Raw genomic sequence first — 14,927 nt, 5'->3', positions numbered from 1 at the left:
TGTTTTCTCTTTTATCCATATTGACTCTTCATACTGTATTAAATTTATTGATTTCCCATTCCTGCTCTCATTTCCTAGTTATCTCCAGGCCCTCCGCTGCAGATATCAATCTGTGAGCTGGCAGTGATTTTAGGCAGGGACACACCTGAGTAATAGAGCAGACACTGGTTGGGTTGCACACTTGTGTGTGTGTGTGTGCGTGCTGGGGTGTGTGTGCGTGTGTGTGCATGTGCGCAGTCACACTCGGATTTGCTTGGTAGGCGTGGACCGAATACAGTGGAATCGCATTATTGCTGATGTATGGTTTTTGCTCGGGGCAGTGCGGTTCTCCTTCCGCGCTCCAGCTTTATCAAAGGGAAAAAGGCGAACTAGGCAGGGAGAAAAAAGGTAAAAATGCAGACAGCCTTTGTCTTCATTGTTGACATTTAATCAGCCCAATACGGAGCCTGCTCGGAAGGAATCACTGCTGTGTGAAAGATTGCCCTGCCGCTGCTGCTTGTCTTGCTTATTGGTTTAAGTAAAATAGAAACGGTGAAAGATAGTGTCACATTGTCAGGTTTTTCCCCAGTGTTGTTTTGTAAGGAAGAAGAGTAGAGGTGGAATTATAAAGCGAGACCCCCCAACCCCCCGCGAACCTTTTTAATTTTCAGTCAACAATAACTCTAGCATTCACCGGTATCAAGAAAGCACGTCTCTAACAGCCTCACCGTTCTGTCGCTCCTCCAGTCCCAACCACAGAGGATCCCTCCGTCTCGTCATCCGTCCCCAGAACCACCCCGATGTTCACCACCACCACCGTGCCCACCCTGAGGGGGCAGGGCGACACCACTGGAGCGGGAGCCGATCCCAGAGAGGGGAGAATACTTTACGAGGACAGCCATGGGTCCGTCACGTCCGAGCCCACTGTGCCCGAGTTGCCCCCGACGCCCCGGCGTTTCTGCGAGGCCACCAGGAGGCGAGCCATCGACTGGCCCCAGACGCACACCGGCACCACTGTGGAGAGACCGTGCCCCAAAGGAACCAGAGGTAAGTGTCTACATTTATTTGAAATCCATATTTTTGTAAAAACGTTCAGTTTTCTTTAAAATGTTCAATTTACTTATGCTTTGTCAGGTTTCAACCATTAAACTCTTTAGATTTTGTTTGAAAGAACAACATCTGCTCCAGATTAATGCTTTTATTTCCTAGGCTCAGTTTACCATGACAGCCTCTCATGTCTTGTTAGGTTTGCAGTTGTGCCAGACCAATTGCATTTTCTGATGATGGATTAAGCAGTGCTGCTGGGTTTTTATTAGTGGTATCAAAGGGACTCAGTACACCGTGTAATACATTTCAGATTTTTAGTTGTACTAGGTGTTAAAAACCAACGTTATTACTTCACCTATATGTGCTGGCATGTCTATAAAATCTCAATAAAGTTTATTGAAGTTTATATTAACAAGACAAAACACAAACAAGGTTTTTTTTTTAATTAATTACCCAGAATTCTGCGTAATGGTAAACTTCAATGATTTCTGGAAATGTAAGGCAACATTTGTTGTTTATGTAGGAGCTTAACAAGATTAAAACCCTTATCGTTATTTTGTTGTGAATAAAAATACATAAGCTTATCTTTGCACTGCTTCAGACTTAACTAGCATAAAAGTTATCTTGTTAAATCCTCTACAAGCCTGCGATTAACATCAGTACTTTGCTAAAGTTTTTAAACCCCTCTAATTGATTTAACTAACAAAACCACATAACACCTTTAGAAAATTAAATGTAATAGAATTAAACCTATTTCTCATTATGATGCAACCCAATGCTAATGCAGTACAGCACAATCTATACAATTTAAAACGGCCACATTGTTGATCTGAATCACTGTTTTTCTGAGACTCTTTCTGAACAAAGACATAAACAAAACGTGTCCATGCTTTTATTTGTTTCAGGAGGCTTGGGTTTGTTCTCATTTGGTACGATGACAGTCGCAATTGGAAAAGTCACTTCTGCCGCTGACGTTTTAAAATAAAAATAAAAAAAATGAGCGAAAAGCAAGATCCGAAGAATCTGACAGAATCTCTTAAAATGATCCCTATTTGTGTGCTCGGCGTAGTGTTATTTCCACCTCTATTTACATGCACCAACTCAGCCACGTTTCAGCGGCGAGGCAGCATGTCAGTTTTAAAACCAAAGTGTTGCATGATTAGAGCTTTTTCCTTCCTACATCAAGGAGGGAGAGGGAAAAAAAAATCATTATGTACCTTCTTGGTGCTTTCGTGCTATTTCGAAACTCTGGGATAAAAGTGTACAAATAGCAGGAGGGGAAACTGTTGCCTGTTTCCAAATGCACAAAGGCAAACAAATAAATGTGACGGACTGTTCATTTCGTGAAACGGCATCTCTTCCATCGTAGGTAAATTTAAATAATGCACTTACAATTTACTTAGCGCAGTTAAAATCTCTGCTGGAAGCATATGAAGTCAGCAGTTAGGGAAGCAGTTTTTCTGCTGTAGTTATGTGTGATCGTCTGACAACAACATTGCCGCAGTAATCGCGCTGAAATTACATTCGGAGCAAATATCAGAATCTGGAAGTACTGTCAGAATAAAAACAGAGGCAGCAGATACAAGTACAAAAATAAGAGTGAGATAATGTTTCAAAAGGACGTGGCGTCGATTTTTGTCTCATCAGTGTGGCAGGAATTAATTGGAAGTAATCGTGATTTTGAAAGATGAGGCAGCCTGCGAGATGCTGAAAGCTGTGAAATGTGTTGATCTTTAACTGTAAACAAATGCCACTTTGCTTTCTCTGTCAGTTCTTTTCCCCCTTCTATCTCAAGCTACACGGACCTTGACAGCTTTTTACTAAACCTTTCCAAACATGCTTTTTTTTTTCTTCTTTTTTTCTTTTTTCAAAGCAGACATTAAAATTCCTCTCAGCCTTTCAGATCATTTGAAAAATTCCTGCTGCTGCGGAACATTTAGTATCCTTCACAGGAGAGTCTGTATAAATGAGCGATCAGCAGGAGACATTGTATCCGAGCAAGATTTTGGCTACCCTCCAACTGTTGTGTGTGTGTGTTTTTTTTTTCTTTTTCTCTGTGCTGCTGCAGGCACAGCTACTTTTCTCTGCACCGTGATGGGGACTTGGTGCTCCAAGGGGCCGGACCTCAGCAACTGCACCTCCCACTGGGTGACTCAGGTGGCACAAAAGGTAAAACGGAGAGTTTGCCCATTACAAAACATAGCAGCGATCAAGTATAGAAATCAAACATCTTCACTGTGTGCAATGGGTGACCCCTTTCCTTGCTTGGTTTATTTTCTGAACAGGTCAAGTGTACTCATCATTGAAACACTTCCTTTTTTTTTTTTTTTGCAAGGGGAGCCAAAGTCATGTGGCAGAAAAAAGAAATGCTCTCTCTCTCTCTCTAAAAAAAAAAATCTGGCATAAATGCCAAGAGCTGCAGCATGCTACGGAGAATCAAAGAACCAGGGTCTCTTTCGTCAGTGCTTCTGTTCTTTGATGTTTTGCAGGTAGAGCTGTAGATGTGCAGATAAGAGCTTCAGTAGCCTGAATGCACTATAATAAAACAGGAACACGCTGCATTCTGAGAGAGAGATTTTTGTTCTCTCTGTTCGAAAAGCAGAAATGAATGCAGCAGGTTCAGGCAGGGCTCCTGGGGTGGGGAGGCGAGTGGTAGTGCGTGTGCATCTAAAGAGCTGTGCCCTGATTTCGAGCACTTTATGTGATAGAAACAGAATTAGTATGATTTAAAAAAGAAAATCTGATGCACGGCGAATCACGTTGGATACTTTTTGTACTGTTAATGTTTTTTTTTTTTTGCCATATTATTCCATATTTTCCCTAAATGTAATCTGCAAAGACAGCAAAATGAATAAGCAGAGATGCACATAAACACAAGTTTTTTTTTAGCCATTTCAGTAAACTGCATTCATACAAAACCGCAGGGAAACCTAGCATATTGCAATTATTCTCACATTGGTTATAAGAAGAGAGAGAGTGATCAACATTTAATGTCCAGTTTCCAGTAGCTGATTTTTGCAAAGCTTTGACTACTGATTTTAGCCAATGATGATCTCTCATTTGGAGCTATAATTGAGGAAATGAAAACAACATTAATGGCGTTTGTTCAAGCCGTGAGCCAAATACAAAATCATTACAGATTTCTATCTTTAGCATCTCATATTAGCAATTATCACAACATGTACTCCAAAAACAGCTAACGAAATCCAGAGAGCATGCATCTCCACAAGGGCTGACCTATATTAGGAAAATATTCTACATGTGAGAATATTGACAAATGTTTCAATAACAATACGGTTTATGATAAATACAAAAATTATATGTATGCTTTGGGTCCATTGCGAACATAAATGCCACATAAAGAATAGTCTATCCAGTAACAGTATTAACAGTATTAAAACTGAAATGCATTCAGTTTTAATACTGAATGCAGCTTCTCAAAAACTTTGTTGCAATTTCTTAATGACTTAAACACTTTGACTTCTTCACCTTCTAAACCTTTTTATGCTGCATTAAGCAACAAGTCCCATCACTGACTGTGATAGAGGCATAGAAGTTCTGAATGCATGCTAAATAATTAGCTTTCGCTTCAATACGGTCCAAGTAATTCTGTGTGAATATCCATAAGTACAGTGATATTGTGATGATAACTTTACAATATATCTTCAGCCGTAATCTCTACCTTAACTCTGAGATCTCTAAAAGCCTTTTCAAATGGAGCATGTTATATAAATGACAGAGTTTAAAGGATCAAAAGGATAAAACAGAGAAACTCTGCTGTACTCTGTTCAACTTCCCCATTATCTACTGAAAATGTTGCTTACTCTTGCTGTCTCATACCTCGAATGTTCAACAGATATGTTATATTTTGTGGGAAAGAATGTTTTTTAAACAGGTTCTTAAATTTCTGCGCTTCCTTTGACTTCGTTTTTAAACGCCTCACTAATATTAAGAGTAGCTAACCTTGAGTCTTCTTCCTTTTAATAACAGCATCCACACCAAATGGACTTGTTGTTACCAGAACATAATAGCTCTTTGGAATGCTACGTTTTACAGATCAGAAAAGAAAAGGGGAAAAAAATAATAATAATAATAATAATTTTGAGTTTCAGAGCTGCTTGTTGCTTTGGGTCGATCAAATTGAAAATTAGCCACCAGCTCAATGCTGCACTCTCTTTTACAGCCTTTGTTTTTAATAATACTTTGCACAAGTTATCTGTTTTATTTAATAAAATGTAACCTGGAAGCAATCAAAATATAGCCACCTGATTTATCAGCTTTAACACAGTTTATTTAATTCCTACCTCTAATACTGATGACTATAATAGTGCTGGTCTTCTAACTGTTCAAGTAGCATATTTTTATACAGTCTCATCACCTTTCCTGTAGATTTAAATTAAATCTCAGACACACCGAATGAAAATGTGCTTCCTGTGTCTGTACATGTATTGCTTCCTCCTGCACAAATTGATTCATCACTCACCACAGAACAATCCCACCATGCGAATTAGTATAGATGTAGTCAGCATACGTACTACGACCATGAGTCACTGCAGAGCTGAGATTGGGTCTAATAATAAATACTATGTTACACTAATCACAGAGGACAGCTTATAATTGTTATGCTGGTGTATTTTTCTATACTCCTCTAATGCTCGCGGGTGACTAAAACCTCTTTTTTTTGTAAACAAACCGTGTTGCAGTGGATTAGGACTCTGAGATGTATGTGAAATAAATTATTCAAGCCGGCGTTATATAACCATCATCTCAGGCCTTCATCACCCACATTTCCTTGACACCCCTCTCTTGTCTCCCCCTCCCTCCCTCGTCTGCTGTTTTTAGATCCGAAGCGGCGAAAGTGCGGCTAATTTAGCCAATGAGCTGGCCAGGCACACGCAGGGCCCCGTGTTTGCAGGGGACGTCAGCTCCTCCGTGCGGCTGATGGAGCAGCTCGTGGACATCCTGGACGCGCAGCTGCAGGAGCTCCGGCCCAACGAGAAGGACTCCGCCGGACGCAGCTTCAACAAGGTCTGGCCTGTTGTAACCTCTCGTTACATTTTGTTCCCTCCTTTGCTCCTCACTCAGAGTCAGCATAACCCAAGACATTCATTAGCAGGATGCTTACGGATAACACACGGACAAGTCTGTGCACTCTCTCTCTCACCCACATGCACACACACGCACACACACACACACACACACACACACACACACACACACGTACACCCACATAGGTATCACACTCAAGTCTTAGGTGAATGACGCTAAGGGGCCAGGCCTCTGCCCTGAGGGGGAACCTCATTCCTTTACAGCTCCTGGGTAATTAAGGGCTTTTGGAAAAACAAGCTCACCTGGCAGTTTCACCTTATCCGAGCTAATGGCTACGAGCCCCCCTCCCCACAGAGAATAAGTCTTCATTGCTGACAAGTGCAGGACTGCTGTCCTTCGGAGCCTCGGCGGACGCCTTTTGAAAAGAGAGCGGGTCCGAGACACGGCTGCTTCTCTCAGCCGCCGGAGGTTCAGCGGAGAGATGAGTGACAGCTTGAAAAATTGCATTATTATTCAGACTCTGCAGACGGCTGTTGCTTGGTAAACAATGTGATATTTTGCTGAAATGACAACTGCAGTTTGTGTCCATATGTTCAGACGGCAACATAACTATCCCTGAGATTACAAACAGCTAGTCTGTTCATAAAGGGGGAGTTTTTATGAAGGTTTCCTGCAGTGCTGCTTTGAAATGTCACAAAAAGGGCACAGTGTAACTGAAAACTTCAGGGATTTAACCTCTCTGCAGTGATGTGAAGGTGTACTCGGTGACATTGATGCGCTTTGTTATTACAGCTGCACATGTACACAAGAGTTTTTATGTCCTTACAGGCTGATATGGCGTTACTCCTGAAGCAGGTTGTTTCCCTTTGGGAATTCAGTTATGTTCAGCTTGTCTCAACTTTGTAAAAATTAGCTCCTCGTAAGCACCTTGTCCTGTACATGTACACTATTATATATAATGTAGGCATTGTACTTTATATATAATGTACAATGCCCTTTACACACATCTGTTATTTTGCACCATTTTATTCTGACACAGATCCTGTACAATTCAACTGAAAAGGAAATCGGAACAATTAGTTTTAAAAAAATTAAATAAATAAAAAGATTTTGACTTGACAATGATTGTCTGCTCTGCCTGGCCAAAGTTTAGCAAATCTGTCACCTTAGGAGGACAACTCTTGTCCACAGGCCTCTGCAGGGTAACTTAGATTTTTCTCTCAGATTTTAGTGTAAAACTAGAGTCCTGTCATCCCAAAAGTATTATTAAGGAAGAATCACTCATTTTGATGTAGTTTGTGTCTGTTTATAGTTCAGTCTACCTTGACAAAAGTTTTATTGAAAGACGTATCCAGACATTATGATGCCGCCACGATCATGATGTGATTGTGGATCCGATGTTCTTTCGGCTGTACCGTTTAGAAATGGTGCACACAGTTCAACCTTCCTTCAGCTCATTTTCCCACAAGTTTTTGGGAGATTTCAGTCAGACATTTATCTTATTTGCAATGCCACTTTTTGGTCTCCAGTTAATGACCAGTTGTCATGGTAAATGTACTTAAATCCTGGAATGGCTGGTTTCCTTCTCCTAACTGATACCTTTGAGCAAATAGATGATTATGCAAATGAGCAAATTTCAGAAAAATCCTCCTTGGATACCTGGACTGTCATTCAGGTTAGTAAAACTCACTAATGATGTAAGGGGTCTCCTTAAGAAGACTAAATGCAGAAAGTGAATGAAAAGGTGCATTAACGAAGCATTAGTTTAAGGAAATGCACACGTATGCAGCCAGATTTTTGCTGCTCTAAGTTTTATATTTTATCCCGCAATAATCTTTTCAGTTGGGTTGTGCAGGATGCCTCATTAACAGTTGCAGGTGTTGCACAATTTTGAAATCTACTACATACTCCATCAACAAACCTCCCCTCAATCAGGAAATCATGCTTTTATGGAAGAGTAACAGCAACAAAAAAAAAAAAAAACACATTTCTCAAAACAATGATTTACAAATGCACATTTTACTTCTCCGCTGTGGTGTTTCCTTTTCTGGTTTTTGCTATTTTTTATATTTTTTTTTATCTTGTTGTGTTTTGCACCTCATGGCCGCTCCGACTACGGACACTGTATTTCATTTACGACATCTGATATCCTCAGAAAGCAGCCTGCAAATGTATCCCTGTGTAAATGTAAACACAAGTGAAGATAAAGTCGCGCCAGTTCTTGGAGTTGGCTTGTCAATTTGCATGCTCTGCAAACAAACAAAAAGAGGAAAACAGTGTACATCTGAGCAGCTATGTGCGTGGAGTTTTAAACGTTTATTCGTAAATTTGTTTCCAGGAGGATGAAACCACTAAACCATTGTGTGCCCCTTTAGGTTCCGTGCAGCCCCTTCCCTGCAAACTAACAACTCAAATCAAAGTCACAGTCTGCAGAAGTTTTGTGCATACCCTTAGGTGTTTTGGATGCTGTGGCCTGGATAAAAGCCCCTGTGTTGCAGTGGAAGGAGCAGCGGTGTTGGATTTTCTTTGGTGTGACTTACTTCCAATGACACGGCCACTTACTTAACGCCAAGAGATTAACCGAGGGTTATAAAAATAACTAGCATTTAATTGTTTTCTCCATCGAGTGGAATGCAAAGATTTTATCCTCAGATTGTTTATCCTCTCGGTGTATTGCAACGTGCTGCTAATGGGGAGCAGCAGAATCTAGTCTCAGTACTTACTCCTTCCCGCCGTCTGTGTGTTTCTTATCTCTTCCCCTCACTCGTATGTGATCCATATTCATAGCAAGGAGTTGCCCCTTAACTTCCCCTGGGAAGCTTTTAGATCTGTCTCATTATTTCAAGGTGATAGTTCACAGACCTGTGCCTTTCCTTCTTTTCATTAATCCTGTAATTGATAGTAAGTTGCATGGTTTAACGCTTCCTTTTCTCTCACCACCTTCTCTCCCTCTTTCTCTTTACAATCCGTCTCTTATGCTTGATCCTCTTGTTGTACGGAAAAGCTTCAAAAAAGAGAGAAGACATGCCGAGCGTACATGAAGGTATAACTGCCAGGCTTTTTTTTTTTCTTCCCCCCCTTCACATTGCTGTTTCTACCTCCGGCCCCTGACGTCTGACTCTCTTGCATGCGCCTTTATCTTTGGTTGTCTCTGTGCCAGGTGACCCAGCTTGTACGAAAATACAGCGACTCTGTCTGTCTCTGCTCTGCCGTCGGTCCCTTTGAGGATGTCCCTGTCAATATCATTCCGTTTGTGTCTCATTCTCCCCTCCTTAATGTCCAATCACTTACACGTCTTCGCCTCATTTTTTTTCCCCTTTCCCTCCTCCCACTTTTCACCCTCTCCATCAGTCTTATTGGCTTTTTGCACGTTCTGTGAATAATTGCCTTCCCACGGTTGTAATTGCATCTCCCTGTCAGGCAGAAGTGTGATCAAAGTGCCTTGGTGCTCAGTTGTCACTTGCTTACATGGTAAAATCTCTACTCTCCCTTATCCCCACAGCAAGAAAAAAAAAAAACTTTTCTCCAACTGTGATTGTGTTTTATCTGAGGGATTAATTTCCGAGCCCGTTGATTTGTTTGTATTTCGCTCCGATTTTTACTTCTCCTCTGCTGCTTTGGAGTTTATTTTCTCAGGTGGGCTCTGCTGAACGATAAGGCCGTGATATAAACTCGGGGGACAAGATTCCTTGCACGGACTAAGACAAATGATCATATTATGGTTTACTCAGTTGCTATGTTGTTCTTTTTGCTTGATATCTCGTTTTACAGAGGGAAAAATGCCATGTATTTCCTTGCACTCATTTGGAAATGTTGTTTTAGCCACACTAGCAGCCCAACTAAAGGTGGCGTGGGTCCTCTGGTCATCCACTCAACATCTGCTAAATGAATTGCCGAAAAATGCAGAGCACATATATTTATAGCACCCAGAGGCAGCATGATAATGGCTTTTTTTTTTTTTTTTTTTTTTTTTTTGTGGCCCTATGTTTTGCATCATGCACTTTTGAAAGCACATCTTTTTTGTAAGGCCGGAACCCACAAGGTGATATTTTTGCGACATCTTAGTAATGAGAGAATTCATTCTTTCAGGCTTCAAAGTGGGCTTTAGTTGCCAAAGCGTGGAGGGTTCAGCCAGACGGTGTTCATGCATTGACAGCGGCGAGGGAGGTTTAGATGCGACAACGATGTTAGCTTAGCAGCTTGTCGCATCAATTCCTGCATAACTGGAGAGTATTTTGGAGAGCAAATACTGCTGGTGCAGGCTTTTTATCTTGGAAAACATTTATTTGCACTCCTACCAGCTGGATGGGACCAACTGTTCTACTAGTAGAGGTTTGCTCATCCGATATGTTGGACTCATAAACACTTATGACACAACCAGAAATTTTGCAAAGGTGAATTAATTTATTTTCTTTTTTTTTTTTAAGGCACACCAACACACATTAATACATTTTATTTAAATTAGCATATTTTATATTTTTCTGAGCACCCTAAAATATCCAGTGCAATGAAAGGTTCAAATTATCATCGGAAAATCGAAATAGAGTGACGCTGCTGCAGATTTACCAGGGCATGTCCATCCACCTTACTGGACAGCAGAGCATTAATCACAAAAGAGTAAAAGGCTTTACGGTTTGGTGGGAGAATCGCTTGACAGGACAGCTCTGGCCTTTGTGAAAGAGTCACAAGAAAAGTTAAGACTGCCATAAGAAAATCCGTTTGCTGATTATTGTAAGCAAATGTAGAAGTCATAACAAAGATTTGGAAGATTGTTCCCTAGTAAGATGAGACCAAGATAAAAAATTTTGGCCAACATGCAAAATCCTGTTGTTGGTTGTAACACTTGTACTGCTCCCTCCTTGAAACATGGTGGTGGCAGCGTCATGCTGCAGGGACGCAAATATGAATGGAGCTAAAAACAGAGCAATCCTGGAGGAAAATGTCACTTTCCAAACAGCAACCCTAACGTAAAAGAATAACTGAACTGCACTTTTTTTCAGATTTTTATTTTCAATACAATTCCTGTTTAGAGATAACTTAACTAACTATTGATTAAGTTAATAGTAAATATTACCAGTTTCTCTTTGGAGTGTAATACATTTTTACTACATCATTTTTACAGTTCTCTAAAGATCACTTTTTATTTTCAAGAGTAGCTTTTTTTTAGTTGCAGAGAAGAAGAGTCATTGCATTACAAATAAATCAAATCCAGACTTAAGAATAAATAAATTGCTGCAGCTCCAAAGAAGGGTTTTAAGGCCGCTTGAATGTTGACTGTCCTGTTCAATAAGCTCTCACCATATGTCTCCCTAAAGGCTCCCCTGACTGAACCCCTGTGATTTGTAAACTGACCTCCAACCCAGGCGAGATTTAAAGAGCATTCAGTCAGCAGACAGGTTCTTTCTGCGCTAACATAAATTAGAGACAGACAGGTTTTTCCCTTCTCTCTTTTTTTTGTTTGTTTTCAACAACTTTTTTTCTTTTTTTTCCTTTTGCCTTACCTCAGGGTGGGAAAAGATACATTTAGTGTCTGGATTGCTCTGTTACATGCACATCAAGCACACAAAGCGACAATCTTTCCGCTGCCTGCAAGGTCAGGGCCGTAAAGATTGATTTTTTTGCGCTCAAACTCCCAGACATAAAGGAGCACTAACAGCCTGGTGTCTGGAAACAGTCATCATTGTTGTGGTTACCAGGAGCTTTGTGGTTAAATGTTGCGGTTGATCAAATTTCGGCACGGACCTGGGTCCTGCTTTGTTTTTAGTCCAGGCATGTGGAGGATCCTGTCATTGGTCAATTAGTATTTTGGAAAATCACAGGCATGACTAATTGGTGCCGTGAACAGGGTCCTGTTGCGGTTAATTACCATTATTGCGCTGGCTCTTGCTGTGGGTAATGACACCTATGGTTAAATTGTCACTCTGAATTATCACACTTAAAAAAGTAGTCCGAGATCGCTCTGCCACTGTTGTTTTTATTTCTGCTGGATTTCTCGAAGCTAGTTGTGTTGTTTCTTAATTTTTGCCGGTCCTGAGTCATGAACTCAGCCATCCAGCGTCAAAGGAAACTCTTGTTTTATCGACATATGATACTTGTGTAGGGTTTGCTGGAATGTTTTGCTTACTTAGGGCTTATCAGAAAGCAGGAAATTAAAGGATTGAAACTGAAAACAAGCAAACCGTATACCCCTTTGCCCCCGTTTTGACTACTCCTCTGGATGAGGATTTTATGATAATGCCCCCTTTCCTCCAGGAAAACAGCATCAGCAGATTCAGGAATAGCAATTGTTTGTTAGGAAAGCAGGAATTCTGAAACCCAAACAGTAGAGGCAGCTTTAATAATTAAAGCTTTATGGTTTTTGAAAGTTTTTTTTTTTTTTTCATAAACAGAATATTTTACAATGCCTACTATTTTTTTTTTTTTCATCATTATTATTTTAGTTGTCCTTGAAAACCCCTTGTGTTTCCTGTCGGAACAATCTTGATATTTCAGTTCCACTTTTTTATCACTCTGACTGTTTCTCATTCATGTTCGCTTCAAGCATTTGCTTCCCAGTCCCTCTGTGCTTTGCTGTTAAACTGGAGTTGTGACAGGAAAGCGAGGGATGGCAAACTGACGGGTTTTTTTTCCTCTCGTCTCTGTGGATGCAGGCGATTGTGGACACCGTCGACAACCTCCTGAGGCCGGAAGCACTGAAATCCTGGAAGGACATGAATTCCACGGAACAGACGCACGCCGCCACCATGCTCCTAGACACCCTGGAGGAGGGCGCATTCGTGCTGGCGGAAAACCTCATAGAGCCGGCGATCGTGAAAGTACCCGCAGAGAATATCGGTGAGTCCATTAAAAACATAGATATGATGTCTTAGCAAAAGTATTTACACCTCTTTAACTTTTTTTTAACCTTTTTATTCTGTAACAACACACTTCAAGGTAATTTATTTGGATGTATTGGTGGTAGATCAGTACAAAGTAGAATTAATTAGAATGAAGTAAAATTTGAGGTCACCTTTTAATTTGACTGATCAATTCCAACACATAAAAATACACTCGTCTGACTTTATCTGCTGCTAGTTCAGGTTTTTGGTATCTTGCCGCTCAAATAGATTTTCTTTCTGCATTTAGCCCCATCCATCTTCCCATCTGAACTCTGATCACCTTCAATGTCCTCGTTGAACAGCAGGATGCCCAAAGCATGATGCTGCCATCGCCATGCCTCGCAGTGAACATGTTTCAAAGTGATGCACAGTGTTAGTTTTCTGCCAGAAAAAGCAAACGCATATTTTGTAAAATACACATTGTACGGCAAAAAGCTCAAGGGTTGTGAATACTTTGGCAAAGGGTTTTTTTCACAGCACGTCTGGCTCAATTTGTGCTGCTGGTGTTTTTTTTTTGTTTTGTTCTTTTTGTTCAGTTGATTGAGCTGAAATTGATTTTTAAAATTATTTTCTATTTAGTAATCGGCAGCTTTTCTCATTGGAAAACCGGTTTGATGTGAAATGTAAAATGTTCACATCACATCATATTTGACTTGACGTAACAGGACAAAAAAAAAAAAAAAAAAAAGAGGTTCATTAGTGAAGCAGTCTCATTCATTTTGGTCTTTTCCGAACGTGTGAACTGTCATGTTTCTGCTTGTAGCTCTTTGTTGCTATGGTTATGGTTCCTCACTCACCCCATCTTTTTTTTTGTCTTATGTCTCATTGGTTTTTAATCTTTCTTTGTGAAGTCACCTCATTTGAACGCGTGCTGCAAGATGAACTGTCCCGACCTCTTTGGTGGGAAACAAAAGAAACCAATTGAATGGCACCACTCCATTCAGACGGCTTCTCTATCGGCTTTCTCCGAGCCTTTCCCATTAAGGGGTAGTTAGCAGCGCTGATAACGACAAGTTCTGTCTTTACCAAAAGCACTGATTAATACATTTGCGTAGTATGCCGTATATTGACTATTTAATCACTGCGTTCTGGCTGCCCTCATGAGGCTGTTGAGCTGTCGCTTATCTGCAGCAATGAAGATAATATTTCAGTGTGGGAGCAAAGATACACCCACGAGGAGAAAGGAGAACAGTTTGCTTGATCTCCTTGCAAAGGTACAACAAAAAAGCTGAAATCGATTGTTTTTTTCTCCTAATAAGGTATTTTAGAAGGCCAAATTAGTTCTCCGGGTAAAATCTAAGCACATGATGAGAAAAGGAAAAGGAAAGTGAGATGGAGCGGAAGGGTGACCCAAACCAGAGAACAGTTCTTCATCTTTGTCCGTCAGAAACGCCCTATCTGCTGAAGTGTGGCTGTTGGTGATGGGAGGGGGGCAGATACGTGTATCCTTCTGACCCTTTAGTAATTTCACACATCAAAGGGAACACCACCCTGCAGCTGGCATGCTGGAGAGCGAGCGCGAGAGAGAGAGAGAGAGAGAGAGGGGGGGGGGGGGCTGCAGGAATTTGGAGGATTTTCAGAGATTTGCTCATCCAGCCCCGAGTTATCTGAGCCCACGGGGGGGAAGAAAAAGTAAAAGTAAAAGCACAATGATATGTTTGATCCTATGAATATTTGACATTCATGCTGCAGCAGGCTGTGCGCTGGCGTTTACTCATCCTCCACCGCAGCCCTTGTCGTTATTTTTTTTTTCCCTTTGCTCTTGCCTCTGAGGCTTTCACAATGCCAGGAAACAGCTCAGTGACATGGGTTTTTTAAGTAAATGACACCCTACGGGATTTTGCCAAAAAGGCTCGACTCTGTTACTGTTACAATGAACGAGTCTTTTACAGATGCACCACTGGGCCTTGATGGTAGAACTCTATTGAACACAGCAAAGCTTTTAAAATGTCGTCTTTGAGTTATGCATCTCCC

At 40.9% G+C, this 14,927-nt stretch overlaps 1 protein-coding gene across 14 annotated transcripts in view; it reads left to right on the top strand.

The window, feature by feature from the left end:
* adgrl2b.1 (adhesion G protein-coupled receptor L2b, tandem duplicate 1) overlaps window positions 1-14,927 on the top strand; it is a 124,527-nt gene that overhangs the window by 78,184 nt on the left and 31,416 nt on the right. For 10 of the 14 annotated variants that reach the window (XM_081598692.1, XM_081598700.1, XM_081598688.1 and 7 more), the window contains 5 exons: window positions 727-1,026; window positions 3,095-3,195; window positions 5,869-6,054; window positions 9,080-9,118; window positions 12,726-12,909. In XM_081598692.1, coding sequence (XP_081454818.1) covers window positions 727-1,026; window positions 3,095-3,195; window positions 5,869-6,054; window positions 9,080-9,118; window positions 12,726-12,909 — 810 coding nt within the window. The remainder of the gene's footprint in view (window positions 1-726; window positions 1,027-3,094; window positions 3,196-5,868; window positions 6,055-9,079; window positions 9,119-12,725; window positions 12,910-14,927) is intronic. The other 4 variants (XM_081598699.1, XM_081598701.1, XM_081598691.1 and 1 more) reach the window with 1 other exon arrangement.

The sequence above is a fragment of the Poecilia reticulata genome, chromosome 17 (genome assembly GCF_904066995.2).
Source record: "Poecilia reticulata chromosome 17, P_reticulata-male-v2, whole genome shotgun sequence".
Lineage (NCBI taxonomy): Eukaryota > Metazoa > Chordata > Actinopteri > Cyprinodontiformes > Poeciliidae > Poecilia > Poecilia reticulata.
The sequence above is the reverse complement of the archived record's forward strand: the minus strand, read 5'-3'. Positions and strand labels throughout refer to the sequence as shown.